The following is a 19,339-nucleotide window of genomic DNA, read 5'->3' as shown; positions in this document are numbered from 1 at the left end:
AGTCTGGAGAAAAGGAGGCTCAGGGGAGACCTTAGCACCCTCTACAACTGCCTGAAAGGAGGCTGTAGTGAGGTGGGGGCTGGTCTCTTCTCTCAAGTAACGAGTGATGGGACAAGAGGAAATGGCCTCAAGTTGCTCCAGGGGAGATTTAGATTGGATATTAGGAAAGATTTCTTCACTGAAAGGGTTGTCAAGCATTGGAACAGGTATCCAGGGAAGTGGTTGAGTCCCCATCCCTGGAGGTATTTAAAAGCTGGGTAGATGTGGTGCTTAGGGACATGGTTTAGTGGTGGATTTGGCAGTGTTAGGCTGATGGTTGGACTTGATGATCTTATGGGTCTTTTCTGACCTACATGTTGCTATGATTCTATGACAAAAGCCTTACCTGGAAACTGAGCTCTACCCTGACTCTGTGAGAGTAGGACACACTTGTCTTTCCAGACATGCATCCCAGGGAGACATCATTAGTCCTACAAAAGTATGACTTTTCAACAAATCAGAGTAGAATAAGTGTATAAACTGGAAGCTCCTGCCTGGGGCAATGGGAGGCTGACAATTTTGACTGGTTCCCACTTCCCCTGTCTCATCCTGTGGGAGAAATCTACAACCAACATGTTTAAACCATGAAATCTTGAGTTTCTTCATGGAAGTTCTACCAAGGCTGAAGATCTGGTTATTAGATGGCTGATTTTAATGTGTTTTATGCTTCAAGTGTTTCTAAACAGAGAGGCAGATGCCACTATTAGAAGAGTGGTGTGAAAAAACCTACAGATCTAACGTGGCTTCATCTTTCTCGTGGAGAAAAATTAAAAGCAAAAACTAGTTTCAATGACAAAGAAAAGGCTGACTAAGAAACTACACATCTGCACTTTCCTTATGGAAGTGACTCACGGTGAATTTAGCTCATAACTGGACGGATAATGGAGATCTCAGTTTGGGAACTCACTGTAATTCCATCATAATTACATGCAGTGAGCTGATTTATCAAATCCAATAGCCTTAAATGTGAAAGAAATTGGGATTTACATGTATTATATAGTGCATATATTATAAGTGCATCTGTGAAATAGACTGCTTTCCATAAAACCACAGATTTTAGAGACAAACACATGGCTAATACTAATGATTTTTTGAGAGTTTGACCATCACGGGTATTTTCTCTGTCTGAGTTGTCACCCTCTCTACACTTGACTCTGCCTGACATCCAGAACAAATAAGGCTCTGGAGAAAAAACAGACCTTCAAATGAAGGAAGTTGCTTGTGTCTGCTCTCATCCCACCTATCGCTATGCTGATCTGTGAAAGAGAAGAACAACCTGACTAGAGTCAGAAACCAAAACTTGTAGGCTTGTCCTAAAAGACAGACCACTGGACACTGAGACAGTACCATCCGCAGTTTCGTTGTGAACCTGAAGGGAAGTTTACCACCAATTACCTTCTCTCCCCATAGCTTCTTAGCCTATGATACCCAACAGACTTCTGCCTGCCTCGCTATTTTTTGTTATCTCATGCTGAAAAAATAAAGGAAAAGGCGTTGGTTTTTGTTTTACTTACCGTTGAGATAAAACAGTGGTTGCCATCCTGTTCAGCATAAAGAACCCCATCTTTAATGAATACAGATATTGCACGTAGGATGAATGAAACAAAGAGGTTCATATGGATAAAATTTCGAGTGCAGTGAAGTTTCCTAGAGAGGAAAGAGCAAGGGAGAAGAAAAGAAGAAAAAGAAAAAAAGACTTTTCTTTTGTGGAAATAGCGTACTAGGTCTATCTGCACACGTGGCCAAAGTTCCTAGCACCTTGGTGATAAGAACAGCAACACCTGAAAGTCAGGAGTGTGGATAATACTGACCATAAAGCTGACCAAGAGGAGGATTTGGGGATTTTCCTGTAAAAACATGCAGGGTAGCATAAAATAGACCCAGTCCAATGCAGCTACATAAAATAGGCCCTCAGCTTCTGCAGTTGCATCTACATTCTTCTGAAATGTGACTACTGGAGTGTGTCCAAGCTGGGGGAACAACTCTCTTAAAGAGTTGCCTCCCTTTTATTCTACATCTGGTGAGATAAAAGCTTAAACATTGTTTTGGGCCAATGAACTCCAGCCTCTGTCCTCCAGTGACTGAACAGCTCACTGCTCGTGCCCTGACTCACCTGAAACGACACAGGATAACCATGGCGGTGGTGAGGGAAACAAGAGAAGTGCTGTATCCCACCGTGTACAGAGCCTTCACAGATAGATAGTAGTAATCCTTGGGAGGCAAACAACACACGGTTAAACAGTTCATCTACAGTCACTTCTTCTTTACCCTGTCAATGCGTAGGGAGAAAGGTAGGCAGGATTTGTTTCTTGAACAGCCTGGTGGTTTTGTCCTCTTGGTTCCCCTGAGATCTCACTGTATATCAGAGCATTGCTCTGTCTGGTGTACCCGTGGGTCTGCCTAGTGTGAAGCTTATTTGGCAGTGAGCTAGCAAAGGCTGTTTATATTTCTTTGACCACTGTGCATGTATCGGTAGAAAAAAAGTAGTTGGCTAAGGGATTCTTTAGTCAACAGGGGAAGACCTGGGGGCTAACGCATGCTTCTAGAAGTTACAAGATGTATCAATAATAAACACTCATTCTGGAAATATTCAGTACAGGGCTAGGAAGGATTTAAAACTTGCTTCTCACATTTTTATGCCCATAAATATCTGATTGTTTCATTCCAATCACAATCAAATCAGAACATGACCAGAGGCTGGACAAAAAGCAGCCTGCTGCTCCCCCCTTCATGTGTTTTTAATTATAAGATTAATTCTCACCTGGTTATCAGACTCTGTTTCATTTTCATCAAAGCCGCAGGCCTCATAATAATGAGGAAAAGGTTCAGACCAGCCATCTTCAGTGCAATTTCTGCTGATGTCCCCTATGTCAAGTACAGTTGGGAATGTGACATTGCTGAAGCAAACCCCAGGACATACCCTCCCTCCCCTTGGTACGTGACCAAAGAAAACCCCACAGTACCTCTGGGGGTATTATTTATCTGGCTATCCATAGTGACTTTAATGCCATCTTGAAAGTTTAATGACATCTTTAATTACCCAATTCTACAATAGGCACCTATGGCTGCCTACTATTATAGCTGGTCACCAGAGAGCAAAAAAGATTTAACCAGTGTAGTGAGTGCCTCCAAGCCACCAAAGATCTCATTCCAAGAGGGTACCTAAACCAGGGGTCAGCTAAATATCCATTTCTCTCCATTGACTCTGAAAGGCATCTAAAGAATACAGCTTTGATGTAGATATTTACACTTCAGATGGCTAAAGATCCAGTGCTTAAGTATAGGTAGGCAGTTTGTGCTATTTAAGATGATCTATATCTGAGGCATCTGCATGGGACTGGCAAGAAAACACAAGGCTAATATGATTTTTTGGAGCAGCTGCTGAAAGGCAGGCAGGATACTGTAGGATATGTAAAATAGCCATTGTATGTCTATGGTGAGTCAGATGGATTGTCCTCCTACGGTCAGATAACATGTATCCCACTCATTTATCTTCAAGGCTCTAGATTTCCTAGGCTCTGATCTGAGAGTGACTTTGTGAGAAGCATCTGTAGGAAAACAAAGGAAAGATGGAGTGGGAATCTCTTCCCTGTCTCTGTCTTCATAGCAATATGTTCATTTACACCTCCAGATGCCCAGTGTGGCTTCAGTTGACAATTTCAAACCTGTTTCAGAGCTTCTCACGTTCCTCTGCCTATTATTTGTTCCAATCCCAGTTTATAACCTTACTCTAAAGCAAGCGTTTGCAAGGAGGCTCAAAATTGGCTCAGAGAAAACCTCTTTGTCTTTTTCTCTCTTTTTACTCTAATTGTTTGGTTAATCTCAAGGACTAGCTCCTGAATGGCTTTCACTGACACAATCAAAAGGCTTAAAACTTTATTGGGAAACAAGAGCTGCGGGTAGAAGAGGAAAGTGACTCTTGACACCCACTTTGTTGCTGAGGCTGCTTAAGGTGGGATGGCCCCCGTGGTGCTCTTTTTAAGCACCATTACTCTTGCCAGAGCTCAGTGACCCTGTTGAAAAATTAGAACTGGGCTGCTGGCTGCACTTATTCCTCTCCAGCACAATAGAAGAGTTTCCATTTATTGAATTGTTACAGTTTTTGGAGTTTGAGCTGTACCTTGACCAAAATTAATGGAAATTTCCAAGGTTTTCTGTTTTTTTTATTAAGGTTGTGCTGCTTCGCATTCTTAGACCAGTTTATTCGTGTCACTCATAACACCAGCAGTGACCTTATTTTTAGAGAACCTGTTTGCCATCCATGCAGCAGAATATATCTATTTAATCACAGCATTCATTTAAGAACACTGCATTACTTGGCAAATTTTGGTAAATTACTCTTGCACATTCATCCCCAGTTTTCTATGGAAAATAACCAGTGAATCATGGTGTTGACTTTCCTTAACACCATTTAGTAATTACTGTTAAGCAGGTAGATATAATTTATAACAACATACTTGCTAGATTGCAAGGCTCAATAGCAGAGGAATAAATTTTCATAATACTGCTAAAAGTAATGCACCAGAAAATGTGTCACCATAATTAGAACTGATTAGAAAATAATACCTAAATGTCAGGAGAAAAAGCTTGGAGCTTCCTTTTTAACAGAGTTAAAATAAAGAGAGAAACATTCCATGGTTCTGTTTTTTACCTAGAGGAGACTGGGCTGTGCTTTCCAGCAGGTCATAATCACCTATAAAAGTGAAAATTTGGTATGAAATTGTTTTGATTGTGTTTTCTATTAGGACCCAAGCTGGTCTCTGTGGAAATCAGTGAATAGAATCCAATTGATTTTTATTTGTTTGGATCAGGCCCAAAGGCAATAAATACTTGATTCTGCCTGTTCAGGAAGTAAATACAGTTTTACTTGTGAGTTAAAATCAAAGCTGAACCTATAAAATTAAAAAAATCACTACTGCTAGCAGCAAGCACACAGCTAAACCCACATACAATCAAATTAGGACCAATTTTATTGTAAAAATATAAAAGTCAGTTATTATATCTTTAGAAATTTACATTTATAATCCATACATATTTAAGTATGGTCAGTTTTCACAGAATTCATGAAAAATTATTTCCATCCATCAATGACAGAAAGCAATAATTGGTTTTAAGTAAGACAGACAGTTTAATTTTGTGGTTTTAGGTTAGATCACATTGATTTCTAGAAACTTATCAGATTTGTACTTTCACTTTTTATAAGAGTGTTACAATGAACTACATGTATTCATTATCGTAATGGCTGATACACAAACAACTTTTCAATAATCTGATATTATCATGTGCTTTACATACGATTTTTGAGAACAGAGGTACCTAGGACGTAGTGAACACAACTGGTTCTTACCTGCATGGGTTTGCCCCAAGTTATCTACTTCCCAACCTGAAATTAGAAGCATAAAAATAATTAACTTGATCTTGATAATAGCTTGCTTCCCATAACAGGAGTGGATGTAGCAGTGCCCAGAGAAGAACTGCAAGAATATTTTGTTTAAATCTTTTTTTCAAGATCAGTACTTTATAGTTATAGGTGGAAAGTGCTTTTCAGAAGATGGTTGATTGCATTATGTTGTTAAATTTCTGGTTATCATGGAGTTTCATCAGATTCTAGGAAGGACATGAAAAAGAGATGAGGGAGCTTTTCTGTAGGTTGTTTTTTTTTTTCTTTTTTTCTTTTTTTTTTCTTAGAGAGGAGGTGGGTTCTGCAATAAGAAAGACCCACACATTTCCAAAATATTGTGCCGAAATTAATGCTGATTTGTATACTAAAAATACAAAATGTTACAACGGGAAATAATAAAAGTTTGGGTTCACATTAAAAATTTTCCTTTTCCTTTCTTTTATACTTCAGAAATAAAATGTTGGGATTATCTCAAACCTATGTCTCATCCACCCTACTAAATACTTAACCCAAATTGCACTGAAGTCAGACTTTCCCGAACCCTCAGTGGATTTTGGCGGAAGCTTGGTGTTGGGAGATGCAAGAAAAGGAGCTGCTTTAAGCCACCAAGTGGTGCTGCTGCATCATGCACAGGGAGACGCAGAGAAGCCAGACAAAGCTGTCAGCAAATAGCTCTGCCAGTGGCCCACCGACCAGTGAAAAAATGTTTCCAACATTTCATGGACCGCTACGGCAGGTTAAATGTTTAGATTAGCTTAGTTCTGTATCCCCTGGAAGAACCACAACACTTCACCTTATTCTTTGTTCACCCTGAACATATGGTCAAATCTAGACTAGGGATTGGAAAAGCCATTCACCAATTTGTATGAGCCAGTTTTTATGAGAAGTGAAATCCAAACAAAGATTGATTTTGATCCTATGAGAATGGAGAAAGACAACATCTAAGGAAACAAAATAGTAAAGACAGTCTTTTCAGCACAGCATAAAATGCATTTTATATTTTATACTTTTTCAAATTCCTTATCATGCAATAATTTTAAATTCATTGATTTCTCTCTCTCCTCTAAAATAAATCAGATGTGCTTTTTGATCTTCTAAGACAGAAAACAGAGGAGTTAGTGTGAAGGTGATAGTGGGAGTCTAGAAAACTAAGCTGAAGCATTGGGTGGGCTGTACGGTGCCTTTGAATGGATGTATTCAACATCAAACCTACACATTCAACCCACCAGTGACTCTGGAAGGTTAATCCTGAAAGCCATGATGAGAATGCCCTTGGTCTCCTGGCTTCTTTGCCCAACTCCAGCTGCTTTCAAGATTTCACGTCTGAGAATTCTTGGATGTTTGCAACGATTGGGTAGGTATACTAATTCTGAAGAGCAGTCACCAACGCTCTGAGCAAACATTTTCCAGCGAAGATCATTCAACCTGCTGCATCAGACTAAATTACCAGATGCTGCAGAAGTGCTATGGCTGTGCTCCAGATTCTTGGCAGAATAACAGGGATGCCGGTGCAGAATATTTTGGGCAGACCTGTTTCCCTCCTGAGCCTACAAAAAGTTTATTAACGGTGGTAGAGCTCAGATATAGGTGCCTATGTTGCTAAAATCTGAATTCAGAATACCCACTTTAGGATATCCTGTGGGAATTTTTACCTGTGGTTTTATTAGGCAGGGGATCAAAGAGCAAGCCACTGTCCTGTGATCAGTGTCTTTCACAGTGTCTCTCACAGCCTGCTGCCACTAAAATCAGTAGCTCATAATGGAACTGGTTCCTTACATGAAGTCACCTCACTCAATAGCCTGACCCACAGAAGCAGGGTAAGAAGAAGCTGCAAAAAACATCCAAAAACTTTTTGACTTATAAAAATCCAGTTTTAGTTTATCAGTTGTACAGTGTGGCTTAAATCCTGAAATGTGATATTACAAACTTTCCAGGATTCTTGTTGGAGGAAGACCAGGTCAATATTAAGTAGATTGAAGCCTGATGTTTCTGGCATCCTGGCATGTTACACTTATTGATCAGAAAAATATCTTTTTAAAAAAAAATTAAGTGTTTTAAATTTAGCTATTTTATTCCTATAGTCTAAAAAGTAAAAAATAAAAATTACCATTATTTCACTCTAAATATGGGTGGTAGCTGGTCACACTGATGTTAAAATATTAGATTTTAGTTCATTTTGAATTTCATGACATCAGTAATAACAGTTAAAACATTATATTAATGTAGGTTTGTAAGATGAAGAGGGTTTTATATTAATAATTTTTTTATATACCCAAATTATTATTGCATTTTAACTGTATTTGGACATTACAAAGGGATTCACATTTTCAACAATGTTAATTTTCTGATTGCTGTAGGAGCAAACTTGCCTTTTATTAACGTATTTTTCTACGTCTGAGTCCTTGATAATGTACTGAAGAAAGTTCAAGTACCACCTTTTACTATACAGGCTTTTAGGCTTGATCCATCAACCTAATTTGCACAAATAAGTTAAGCTACTGGAAAGTCAATTAGATTTACACTGAACATTACGCCCTGAATTACAACTAAAAGTCAAAGTTCATCTAATGAGTGTTGGGATATCATACGCACATACAATTATATTTGTGTGCGTATGCATATAAGCACACAATGAGGGAACATATAGCCACCATCTGGCTTTAAATTCCTGCATGCTGCTGCTGCCCTTCTCTCTGACACCAAATGTTTATGTACCCTGCACTAGAATATGGGTGTTTACATGACAGATAACTGTGCCAATGACTATGTTTGCTCACATGTATAAGAGTGCAATGGAGTTAATTTGGATTATTTCTGTGCTTAACATTTAACATATCTACATATATATGGACAAGGCCTGAGCTTGCATTTGTGGGAAGTCCAGACATAGGGCAGTCCTCCTCATTTTTCAGACTATTACCTCGAAACTGTGTTTTTGTTTTTGGTTTTTTTTTTTTTTTTCACCTGAGTGCACTTCTGACTCTAGAGAGACTTCAGCAAAATTACTCTGGTGTCATCGATGTAATGGGCAAAATTGTATGGCACCTCACTGCATGGGCTTTCACACGAGTCTCCTCGTTGCCTTACTCTTAGGACATAAACAATGAGAAACTGGGCATCAGAGGTCACTGATGAAGCAGAGAAAGCCCATCAGGATGATTATGCCACAGGCTAGATGAAATACATTACTACCCCACCAATGAAGAATAAATAAAATATGCTTTTCATCTGCATTTTGACTGGAAACCCATTTTTCAGGATTTTAATTCAAGGATTACAGTCATGACTTACATTGACACCTGTGCACCTCACATGCAGTTAAATAACAGCACAGCCCAAACTACAGAAAGATCGACCCAACAGCAGCTATTAAACAGTGTCTTAGAACACAATTTTTTAAATCAATAATTGCTCACATTAGTCAATAAACTCCTGAGGAAGCTAATGTTATCCTTGACAAAGGATGGTTTCTCCAGTATGTTGACAGATAGTATTCACTATTTGACCAGACTGAATAGGTAAGTGTCTCTCTTTGGGAAGCAAATCTTCCATTAGTGCTTTAACTGTCATTATTAATTAGATGTTATTTGCAGTACTACTTAGAGACCCTAGAGAAGATCCATCAGAATGCTGAATTGGCAGTTCCAAAGACCAAACAGAGAAACCAAACACAGAAAATATTGCTTACTTTTATTTTCTACATGAAGAGGTGGGAGAAGAAAAAAAAAAATCAAAAGACTTGCCAATGGCTACCCACAGAGTCAGTGGCAGAGGCCCAGACCTTTCATGCCCTTTTCTTGCACATTTATCAGACTTTCTTCCTTGCTTTTCATGTGCTGAGCCCCAGAAAGCATAACTACCTCCTCACTATCCTCCAACGGATGAGAAATTTGATGCAAGCAATTGTTGCTTCTGATTTAAAGTGAACAGGACTGGCCAAGCTAAAGCCAAGAAACAGTCTGTGTACGATGAGCCTCAGAGCTCAGCGCAGCCTTTTAGATCATCTCTTTCGTGCCAAATTTGTGCTGGCTGCTTTCGGTGTCAGCTGGCATGGCAACTGCTTTATCTCCCATAGATTTGTTTATCTGAGCACAACTTGCATTTAACCCTTTTGTTCCAGCATTTGTTCCCTACTAGTGGCTGGGGGGTGGGAATGAAAGGCTTCCAAAACTATTCTGTCCTGAAATGGCTTGCCCACACTTTTCCCTTATTCTTATTGTTCCCATCTCAGTATTATGGGTTGGAGGAGTGATCCACATGGGTAATCCTCCATAAGGTTGGATTTTGACAGAACTGAGATCAATGTGTAAAGCTCTCACTGGTTTTACTGCATGTTAATTCTGTCCCTTCAGAAAGTGCAGAGGTTGGGGCAGAGAGAGGTTATGGAAAACATTTCCTACAATCACTTGTTATTATGCTGTCCAGCTACGTGAATAATGAGCTGGTTAGGCAGGAATTCCATTGTTTCTTGTTTTATATAGCACTGATTAGAAGCTTAACGTTTAATTTACAAATACAAAATAAATCAGCGAGCTCTCATGCCCGGCTCCACAGCATCCACCACACTGTGCCTTTTCGCTCCCTTCCCTATTGCTGCATGCTGCTTTTATGCACCAGCAATCTGTTCAGCCGGCTGGCAAAGCCGCAGTCGGCAACAGCAGTCTACTTAGCAGCTTTTCTGGGGCTTTCTGAGCTCCCCACACAGACACCGCTTGCACCCTGCCTGCTGCTTCTAATGCCCTCTGCCCAGTCCTGTACCTGGGCCCACACAACCCCACATGCACACTATCAAATCACCCCAGTTCCTTCATTACGCCTCTTTTTTGGGGGGATGAAAGGGATCCAGAATCAGCTGCTAGGTCTTTACAACCTCATTAACAGGACCTGTAGAAAGTGGCAGCCAGACAAGGTTACAGAGTACATGGCCTTACAGGTTCCCAGACCTTTCCCTATTTTAAGTGCTTTCCTCCACTATTTCCAGGGGTTTTGGTCTCTCCAGCATCATGCCCCACAGACAATATTTTAAACTACAGATTGAAAGTCATTAGTCACTTGGCATTTACTGTATATTGCCATTTCCCTTGTCAAAGGGATTTGTGAACACAGGGCTTGCACAGAGACAGTACAAAATTGTTATTGTTCATTGTATCTAGAAAACAAGAAAACTGAGGCAGAGGAAAATTAAGGATAAGATTGGAAGCTTGGTTCATATTTGCATGTTTGAATAAGAACTGGTGCCTAAGGACATCTGAGGAACTGATCCTGTGGGGCAAATTCAACCCATGTAGTTTACCCACCTGAAGATAAGTTCATCTGTTTTTTAAGTCTCCTCCCATAAAGGGCAAAGAGACTGGCACTTCCAGAGGGTGATTTGTTTTAGACATCTACCACAGGATGAGATGAACTAGCTTCTGCAACTTCTTTGTTACCCAGTGGTTGGTGCAAAATGTTGCAGTGAAGGCAGTGATGGAACTGCTGTACAAGTCCTTTCTTCCTATATCCCATACTAATTTCAGGGCATATGGTTTCATGACATAGAGACAAGAAGACACAGTGAATCATGCCTGGAGATCACAGGAGAATACCAGTGAGGTCCTGTATGGAGAACATAAAGGCTATAGTACACAGGGCTGGCTGAGGCAGGTCTGGTGCACAGATATGATCAATAACATGTAAGGGAAATTATGACTTTCTTCTTTTCTTCCTCTTTTCTATCAAAGGCTATGAAACTAGCAGTGGGCTGAGGTCACCATAGCAACTGCTAGGCATCATCTAAACATTATGTGTACCCTTCCTATGAGGCTGGCTGTCACGGGAGCATCCATCACAGTGCAAGATCAATGCAAATACTATTGAAGGGTCTCTTAGCTCCAAAGAGGGCAGCGGTCATATTTCAGAGAAAGGGAAATGTTTTTCAAATGAGAAACACAGAAAATAAGAAAAGTTGTCCAATGGAGATTATCAGTTATAAGTCCCAGAGAAGAAAGCATATTGAATCGCTTGCTTAAAGGCAAGGATTGTAGGTCTGCCCACCACACCTAAAATCTTACAATCAACTGGAACTCCTTTCTCAGTTATGTGAGTCAAGAGGAGAAACGAGAATAGAGCAAAGACTGCTAGTAAAGTTTGAAGCATCTGCCCATGTTGCATCTAGAGTGATACTTCAATGTATTATCTTTCGCTGTCCAAGCGTTCTCCAAACTACTCAGCAGCTCTCGGCATGTTCCACGCTTGCATGCTTCCCAGAGGAGCATGATTTTTTTATTTTCCAAGGTCAAATTAGCTTTCAGATCATATTGACAGAGGTCTTGAGCTGCATTACAGCTTTCCCCTGGCCACTGCAGGATGCCATCTTGCAAAGGACTAAGGACTTGATCTTTAGCTGAGATGCTGTTGGTCATGTTGTATGTTTGAGTATCAGAGGCACAGAGTCTTATGTCCCCATAATTTGGTGGGAAAGGCCATAAGATGTCCTTTTCCTGTAAAAAGCACCTATGAGGCCTTAACTACTTGATTGGAAATGTAGACACAGTTACTATTCTTTGATGGCAATATTTTCTTCCCATTTCCTTCTGCATTGCAGATAGACTTTGTGATGGTGTGAGCAAGGAGGCATGCTTAATTATAGCTTGTCCTCCTCTCTTTGGAAAAGCTGAAGTAATTCCATGGCTTTACTGCCTATGGAAAGCCTAGGAATGAAAACCAGCAGGAAAGGACTTGTTATCTAGTAAGCACTGTTATCTTGATTATTGGCAAGACTTATTATTTTTAACATCAACACTTGGTAGGTCTCTTGCACCCGTTCTTTATGTCACAATTCTTTCTAGGATTTGCTGAACACTAAGCAACAATAACACATATGCAATCTGCAGACAGCTTTGAAAGCTGTCCAAAACCTTTAGCTGGCATATATATAAAAAGCCAGATACCTTTGCATTGAACTTGCTTCTGAATGCTACATGTGATCTTATATAAAGTGAAGGGTGAAGCAAAAGTATGCCCTTTACATTGATCTTTTGCCTTGCCTATTTGACAGGTAAATGCAATTTCCAATTTCAGTCTGCTGCAATGCTGACCTTAATTTCAGCGAGTAGTAAAGAAAACCTGCATCTTCTACTTCAGTAGAAAACAAGTGCACAATCTTCCTGATACATTTGGTTGTTTATAAGGCCCCTGATGTTTAACAGTCACCTTTTCTTTCTGTCTATATCAAAAAACATCAATGCATAACCCAAACAAATAGAAACTGTAATTTGCAAATATTTTCATCAGCTTTCACCTTGGGAAGACAATGACTTTTATTGTCTTTTCACCCAGTTTGGGAGTTACGTAGCATTTTCACAGTGGTACATAGTCAGCACTTAAAGAGTTTACCAGGCCTGTTTCCCCAGAAATGACACAGAAGGGCTTTCCACATGTGAACATGCAGCAATCACTTCCCCTCTCATTAAATCTTCTCCTGTCATCTTATTCTGTTTGATTAGGGATAACGTCTAAACTCAGACAGGAGAAAAAAGCCACAGATGGCTTCCCAAATCCAATTAACCCTGCATTCATAAATCCCATTGTCCACCCATGATATCTCTAGTGCAGAATATACGAGGCTTGGTGTTCTTACGACAAAGTACTTGAGCGTCTCCCAGTGTTTTTAATGGGATCAGTAATAGACTCTTTTCAATTTCTTGTTTTTGGGGACAATAAAGCTTGTTGGCTAAGCACTGAAGTCATATAACTTCCAGAGTAACAGCAAGCTAAACAGTTTTGTTGAAAAATGTGAGCATAGGATATAATTCCCTCTTAAATTCTATAATACCTGGATACATTCTTTATTCTACTGAATTTTAATCGGGACCCCTTAATCCTTGTATCAACATAGGATATGTTTTATGTCTTTGGTAAAAATCATGTATGTTTTCTCTGTCTTACATAGCAAACCATGCTTTCTAGTAATGCTCTTTTGGGTGTAGCAGCTAGTGCCCTAGACGGAGCACTAGATAAACATTCTCAATTGCTGGAAGATTCAGTAAGAGCTAATCATATTTATCATTTGGATTTGTGAATGAAAGAATTTTCTCAATGTGGAGCATATGGCAATGCTCAGAAACTGTCTATTATCATTTGTATTAGTTTTTACTGTAAATCAAAGATCTAAAAATATGCTCATTTCTGATCTGGCTATTGAGTTTCTTTCAATGGTCCGTTTGAGTAATGTGGCTTTACAGGTTCCAGAATATCTCAGCTGTGCAGGGCAAAGAAAGAAAAGCACAGACTTGGCTTCTGTAGATTTCCACTGCCAGGCAGTATCACCTCTGTCTGGGAAAAAAGGGAAAAAGAACAAAACAGAGAAAATTTTCCAGCTGGGAATGCAGATCACTATGTTGGGGCCATCTCTAGGTCTTACCATATCATACTGAAATACAACATCACGGCTTGACACACTTTTCTTTTTTTCTTCCTTTGCAAAGATACCTTAGAATGCTTTAAATATACCCCATTCTAGAGTGGTTGTCTCTGGAGTTGGTACTGGGAAGGCACTGGGGAAAGCATAATATACAACAGCGACATCATGCAAGTTATAGCTCCCAGTGAAAATAAAATTGTGAATTGATGGATATCAATCAAAGAAATGAATGTTGAAGAGGAAAAAAAATTAATATTTAGGAACCCTCTAGAAGGAAATCCACTGTAAATCCCTAACCTACTAGATTAAAAAAGACTTGGGAACTAATATGTTTTTTTCATGTGGAGAGATTTTTGAGAATGATCTTTTTGTTCACAGTCTGCATCTGAAAGCAAATGAAAAATTCTGGTGATTTTGGAGGAGCAGAGAGGTGAAATTAAATTTTACAAGGAAGGGTCACCAACCACACAGCATGGGATTTAACATTGGGCTTTCTGTATGGTGTTGACAGCAGTTCAAATGTCACTCCTCAGTTCAATTGCAGTGAGGGTTAGAGCAGAGTATATTTTCAAGTTAAAACCAGCAACAGCTGGTATTTTTAGCTAAATCCATAGATAACTTTTCAACAAAGTATCTCTCCAGATGACAGTTTAGTTGGTTAATTTTTATTTTGCAGTCTTTTTTTATTTTTTTTTTTTTTCCATTTCACTGCATATGGAAATCAGTCATCCAAGTCAAGGCAGCCAAATTCCTTTCTGAAACTCATAAAAAACCCAGTGCCCTCCAATGCCTTCATTCATCTCAAGATAAGCACTTGGGATAAGTCAGAAGAAACATCTTCTACAAGTACCCATTGCTTTCCATTTACTGAACCAGAAATCCATGTGATCAGATCGGACTTATACATACAACTTTTAGATATCCAAAGCCAAGTGAGAGAACGCCTATTCCCTCTTTAAGATTAACACATCATATGGTTTGCCTGTTGTTATACAAGCAGCTGTACCTACAGGTGCTTCAGCGCTTCATAGGACAAACTTTTTAGAAGTATAATTTAAAGTTATTGCTATTGCTTGTAAAAATGATTTATGGTCATATAAAAATTTTGTTGTATTAAGAATGAATATGCTATTAATAAATATTAGCATCAGTGCTTAGCCTAGTTACGTATTCTAGAAACATAGCAGCAGCCAGAGGATACTATAACAATCTATAAAATGTGATTAGCTGTGTCTTAGAAACATTTTAGTTATCTAATAACCCTTTATTTAAGGAACCATCATAAAATATGACTTTTTTCATTAAGCCCTCATTGAAGCAAATATACTTGGCTAATTAAAATTAGCAGCAATGATAGTGAAAACTCATGCTGATTCACCCAGGAGAGTGATTATGGATATAGATATTTCCACCTTGAGGTCACTAGTGCAAACCCAGACAGATCTGTCAAGATTTCAAACTACTCCAAATTAAATGTTTATTTGTTTATCTAATGAATTATGAATCTTGGTTTTGTTCCTACTGAACAGATGTCCAAAAACCCCTCAAAGCCAGCGCTACAAGAGGTAACAGCTGTCACTTTTGTTAGTGATCCTGTAAGGAGATAAAGAAAGCAGGACATATGGTTACATTGGACTGACTACTCTTCCCCTAGGGTCACACCAGCACCTTGCTACAGGTCAAATGTGAAGTACAGTATGTGAACAGGTCTGAAAATCCTAGGCAAATAATTTAAAAATATTATTTCAGGCCTTTGTTTTACATAGCTCTAGTTATAGTAGAGCTTTTCATTTTATATAAATATTTGTTTTCTAAGATCTATATTACTTTTTATTTAGAAAAATAAAATAGTCTTTCCCATTAACAGGTAACAGGTTAGTTAAGCTCTGGAATAGATCGCATTGAGCTAACCTTGCCTTTGAGGAGGGAGACAGGTTAGACAGTTTCTCAAGAGCCCTCCTAGCCTTAATTACTTCAGAAATGATAGCACCATGGAAAAGAAATTTCATCAGTAAAAGTGAAAAGGCACCTTATTTGTGTGGGATATAAATAGAAGCATCAGGGACATCCCTTGAAGTAAAGAATAGTTAAAAGGTCCATGGCAGAGGCGTGTGGACAGGTTGGCAGTGGGTGAGATTTCCTGTGCTGTAGATGTACATGGCTCCACTCTCTATAGTATCAAACTAGCAATCTCTCTGAGCCCAAAACAGGCAAGGAGAGAGAAAAAAAGTGTTATGTTATGTTCCCATGTGTTAGCACACTGTAGCTTAAGGGTATGTAGGGGGTGTAGATTACAAGGCACCAAAAAGGATGGGTCCTAATGGAAATTCGGACAGGCGCTGTATGAGCAACAGGCTTCCTGCACCTATATCAGAAGATAACAATATATCAGCCATCTGCTGATGCACAATAAATAACATAAAAGTATTTTGCCTGCAGGCTGCAAGCATCAGTGATAACTGGATAGAGAAAACTTTTGGTTGAGTGTATATCCTGTCCAAAGCATGACCAGAATTGGTTTGATAGTTGGGCTGAATGACAAGCAGTCAACAAAAATTGATTACAAAGTCATGGAGAATTTAAAAAAAAACAAAACAACCAAACAAAAAAAAACCCACCAAAGAAAACTAAAAGAGTGAAGAACACTTCCTTACCCATGCTGGATACAAACCCTACTGGATGCTGATATGTTGTTTTTTCTATTATCACTAAACGTGGATGGCTCAGTAAGTGCCATGGTACCCACTGAGTCAATAGTGAACCAATATTACAGCAGTAAAGATTATGTTTAATTGCACTGGCTATAATTAAAGCACATAGAATTACACTAGTAATTATATTTTCATACCTGATAATTTAAAGAGGGACCTATCTTTCCCCTTTCAAAAATTAGGTGCCTAGTTTAAGTGAATTGTCCTTAGTACTTGCTGGATAAAAAGAGGTATCTCCAAGGTATGATTCACCTCATGTCTCTTGGAATAACATAAATTGCTTTCTGTGGGTCTCTTTCTCTCCACTGACTACAGATGGAGTCTAGAGGACTTGTGTAGAGAAAACGCTTGAGTTTCATATGGGTAATTTAGATGAGGTAATGATCACCCTTAAATTCTTCTCCATTTCACAAGAGCACTGGCACTTGCTTCAATGCCTGGATGCGTTCAGATGGATGTATTTAAAGGTGAGGATTTCAGCATTCCTGGAACTGTGTGTGAAACACTTGCTGTCTCCCACAAATTGTGCTCTGTGTGTGGCAATGCAGAGGAAGAGGATTTTGCACTCAAGACTAAATGAATAATACATTAGTAAAATAATCTTTGGGAAAAAGGATCCTGGGGGAAAATGATGAACTTGTTCCTCAGTGGACAGTGCTAATTAAGTGATCTGCAGTAGCCTAGATGGGTGCTGGGAAGAAATGGACAAAACCGTGTTAATTATCAGCAAAGGCTTGTTGTTAGTTTGATGGGATGACTTAGGCTCCCAGTCATTCACCTGGGAAGATCATTTAATGGAATCATGGGAGAAAAAAAAAAGGGAATTTCAAGAACATCTACTCATACCATATATCTGCTGTGAACAACTTAATAGTTATTTCCTCCTATCCACACACTTTCTTTTTTACCTGGCAAATTTTCATGCATGTCAAAGGTTAAAAAAAGGACAAGGGTTTTTTTGGTATCATGTAAACAGTAGCTTGCACAGAGACTCTTCCCATTAAAAATCAAATCCAGTTGGCGGCTGGTCACAAGTGGTATTCCCCAGGGCTCAATGTTGGGGCCGGTCCTGTTCAATATCTTTATCGATGATCTGGATGAGGGGATCAAGTGCACCCTCAGTAAGTTTGCAGACAACACCAAGTTGGGCAGAAGTGTCGATCTGCTGGAGGGTAGGAAGGCCCTACAGAGGGACCTGGACAGGCTGGATCGATGGGCTGGGGCCAACTGTATGAGATTCAACAAGGCTCAGTGCCGGGTCCTGCACTTGGGTCACAACAACCCCAGGCAATGCTACAGGCTTGGGGAGGAGTGGCTGGAGAGCTGCCCAGAGGAAAAGGACCTGGGGGTGTTGGTCGACAGCCGCCTGAACATGAGCCAGCAGTGTGCTCAGGTGGCCAAGAAGGCCAATGGCACCCTGGCTTGTATCAGGAATAGTGTGGCCAGCAGGAGCAGGGAGGTGATAGTGCCCCTGTACTGGGCACTGGTGAGGCCGCACCTCGAGTGCTGTGTTCAGTGTTGGGCCCCTCACTACAAGAAGGACATCGAGGTGCTGGAGTGTGTCCAAAGAAGGGCAACGAAGCTGGTGAAGGGTCTGGAGCACAAGTCTGATGAGGAGCAGCTGAGGGAGCTGGGGCTGTTTAGTCTGGAGAAGAGGAGGCTGAGGGGAGACCTTATTGCTCTCTGCAACTGCCTGAAAGGAGGCTGTAGCGAGGTGGGGGTCAGTCTCTTCTCCCAAGTAACGAGTGATAGGATGAGAAGAAATGGCCTCAAGCTGCACCAGGGGAAGTTTAGGTTAGATATTAGGAAAATCTTCTTCACCGAAAGGGCAGTCAGGCACTGGACCAGGCTGCCCAGGGAAGTGGTTGAGTCTCCATCCTTGGAGGTATTTAAAAGAAGGATAGATGTGGTGCTTGAAGACATGGTTTAGTGGTGGACTTGGAAGTGTTAGGTTAATGGTTGGACTCGATGGTCTTAAGGGTCTTTTCCAACCTTAATGATTCTATGATTCTATGAAAAAGCAATATGTAATATTAACAAGTAGGTCAGATAGTATTACCACTACTAAGGTAGGTTCTCCTTTTAATAGCAACTTGTTTGGGAGCAGCAGCTAGGCTGTATAAGGATTGAAGCTGGGGCCTAATAGGGTTTGGTTACCAATCATGGTGAACGCATGGGACTTTTGGTCCAGGATAAAGTGGTAGGGGAAAGAGAGAAAAGAGAAAATGCACCAGCTTAGCTGACCATCTACAGTATGTTTTGCAAGACAAGGGACAGCAGCAACACACACTGGAATCAGAAACAGTCCATTTGACAAAATCACTCCCTGGGCAAGTTTCTGATCCTTTGTTTGCTTGCTTGGTTGCTGGTGCCAGCTGCAACAGGCAGTAGGATGGTGACATCTCACATCTACAGACCACAAAAGAGCATGATGGAGCTTTTGCATCTCTCCAGGAATTTTCAATTCCCACTGACTCTTCTCTGGACTCTGAACATGGGAGCTACTCACATTAGTCATCTCATGTCTATGTTCTCCTTAGGCATGAACAGAACACAGCTCTGAGTTTTAGCTATCTTCTAAAATAGATTTGAATTTTGATGATTAGCTATCCAAAACCCAAACATGGTTTCAGGTCTCATTGATTTCAGTGGACACCCAAGGGCAGAACATCCCCTTTAGCAATTAGAGTTGGTGATATTTTCATGCTGTATAGTCTGTGAAGGCTTTTTTCACACATTCCCTCCCATCCCTGCGCACACACACGTACACTTATCTATACACAAACA

The 19,339-nt window shown here is 40.0% G+C and overlaps 1 protein-coding gene across 3 annotated transcripts in view; it reads right to left on the bottom strand.

Moving 5' to 3' along the window:
* Positions 1 to 19,339, bottom strand: part of ADCYAP1R1 (ADCYAP receptor type I) — a gene marked incomplete at both ends in the record, with an annotated part of 109,650 nt that overhangs the window by 35,619 nt on the left and 54,692 nt on the right. For all 3 annotated transcript variants that reach the window (XM_082306346.1, XM_082306345.1, XM_082306347.1), the window contains 5 exons: positions 1,554 to 1,686; positions 2,153 to 2,250; positions 2,801 to 2,904; positions 4,691 to 4,732; positions 5,387 to 5,422. In XM_082306346.1, coding sequence (XP_082162472.1) covers positions 1,554 to 1,686; positions 2,153 to 2,250; positions 2,801 to 2,904; positions 4,691 to 4,732; positions 5,387 to 5,422 — 413 coding nt within the window. The remainder of the gene's footprint in view (positions 1 to 1,553; positions 1,687 to 2,152; positions 2,251 to 2,800; positions 2,905 to 4,690; positions 4,733 to 5,386; positions 5,423 to 19,339) is intronic.

Source organism: Platalea leucorodia, assembly GCF_965183815.1.
Source record: "Platalea leucorodia genome assembly, chromosome: 1".
In the NCBI taxonomy this organism is placed as follows: domain Eukaryota; kingdom Metazoa; phylum Chordata; class Aves; order Pelecaniformes; family Threskiornithidae; genus Platalea; species Platalea leucorodia.
Note: the sequence above shows the minus strand (reverse complement) of the source record. Positions and strands in the feature narration are given on the sequence as shown.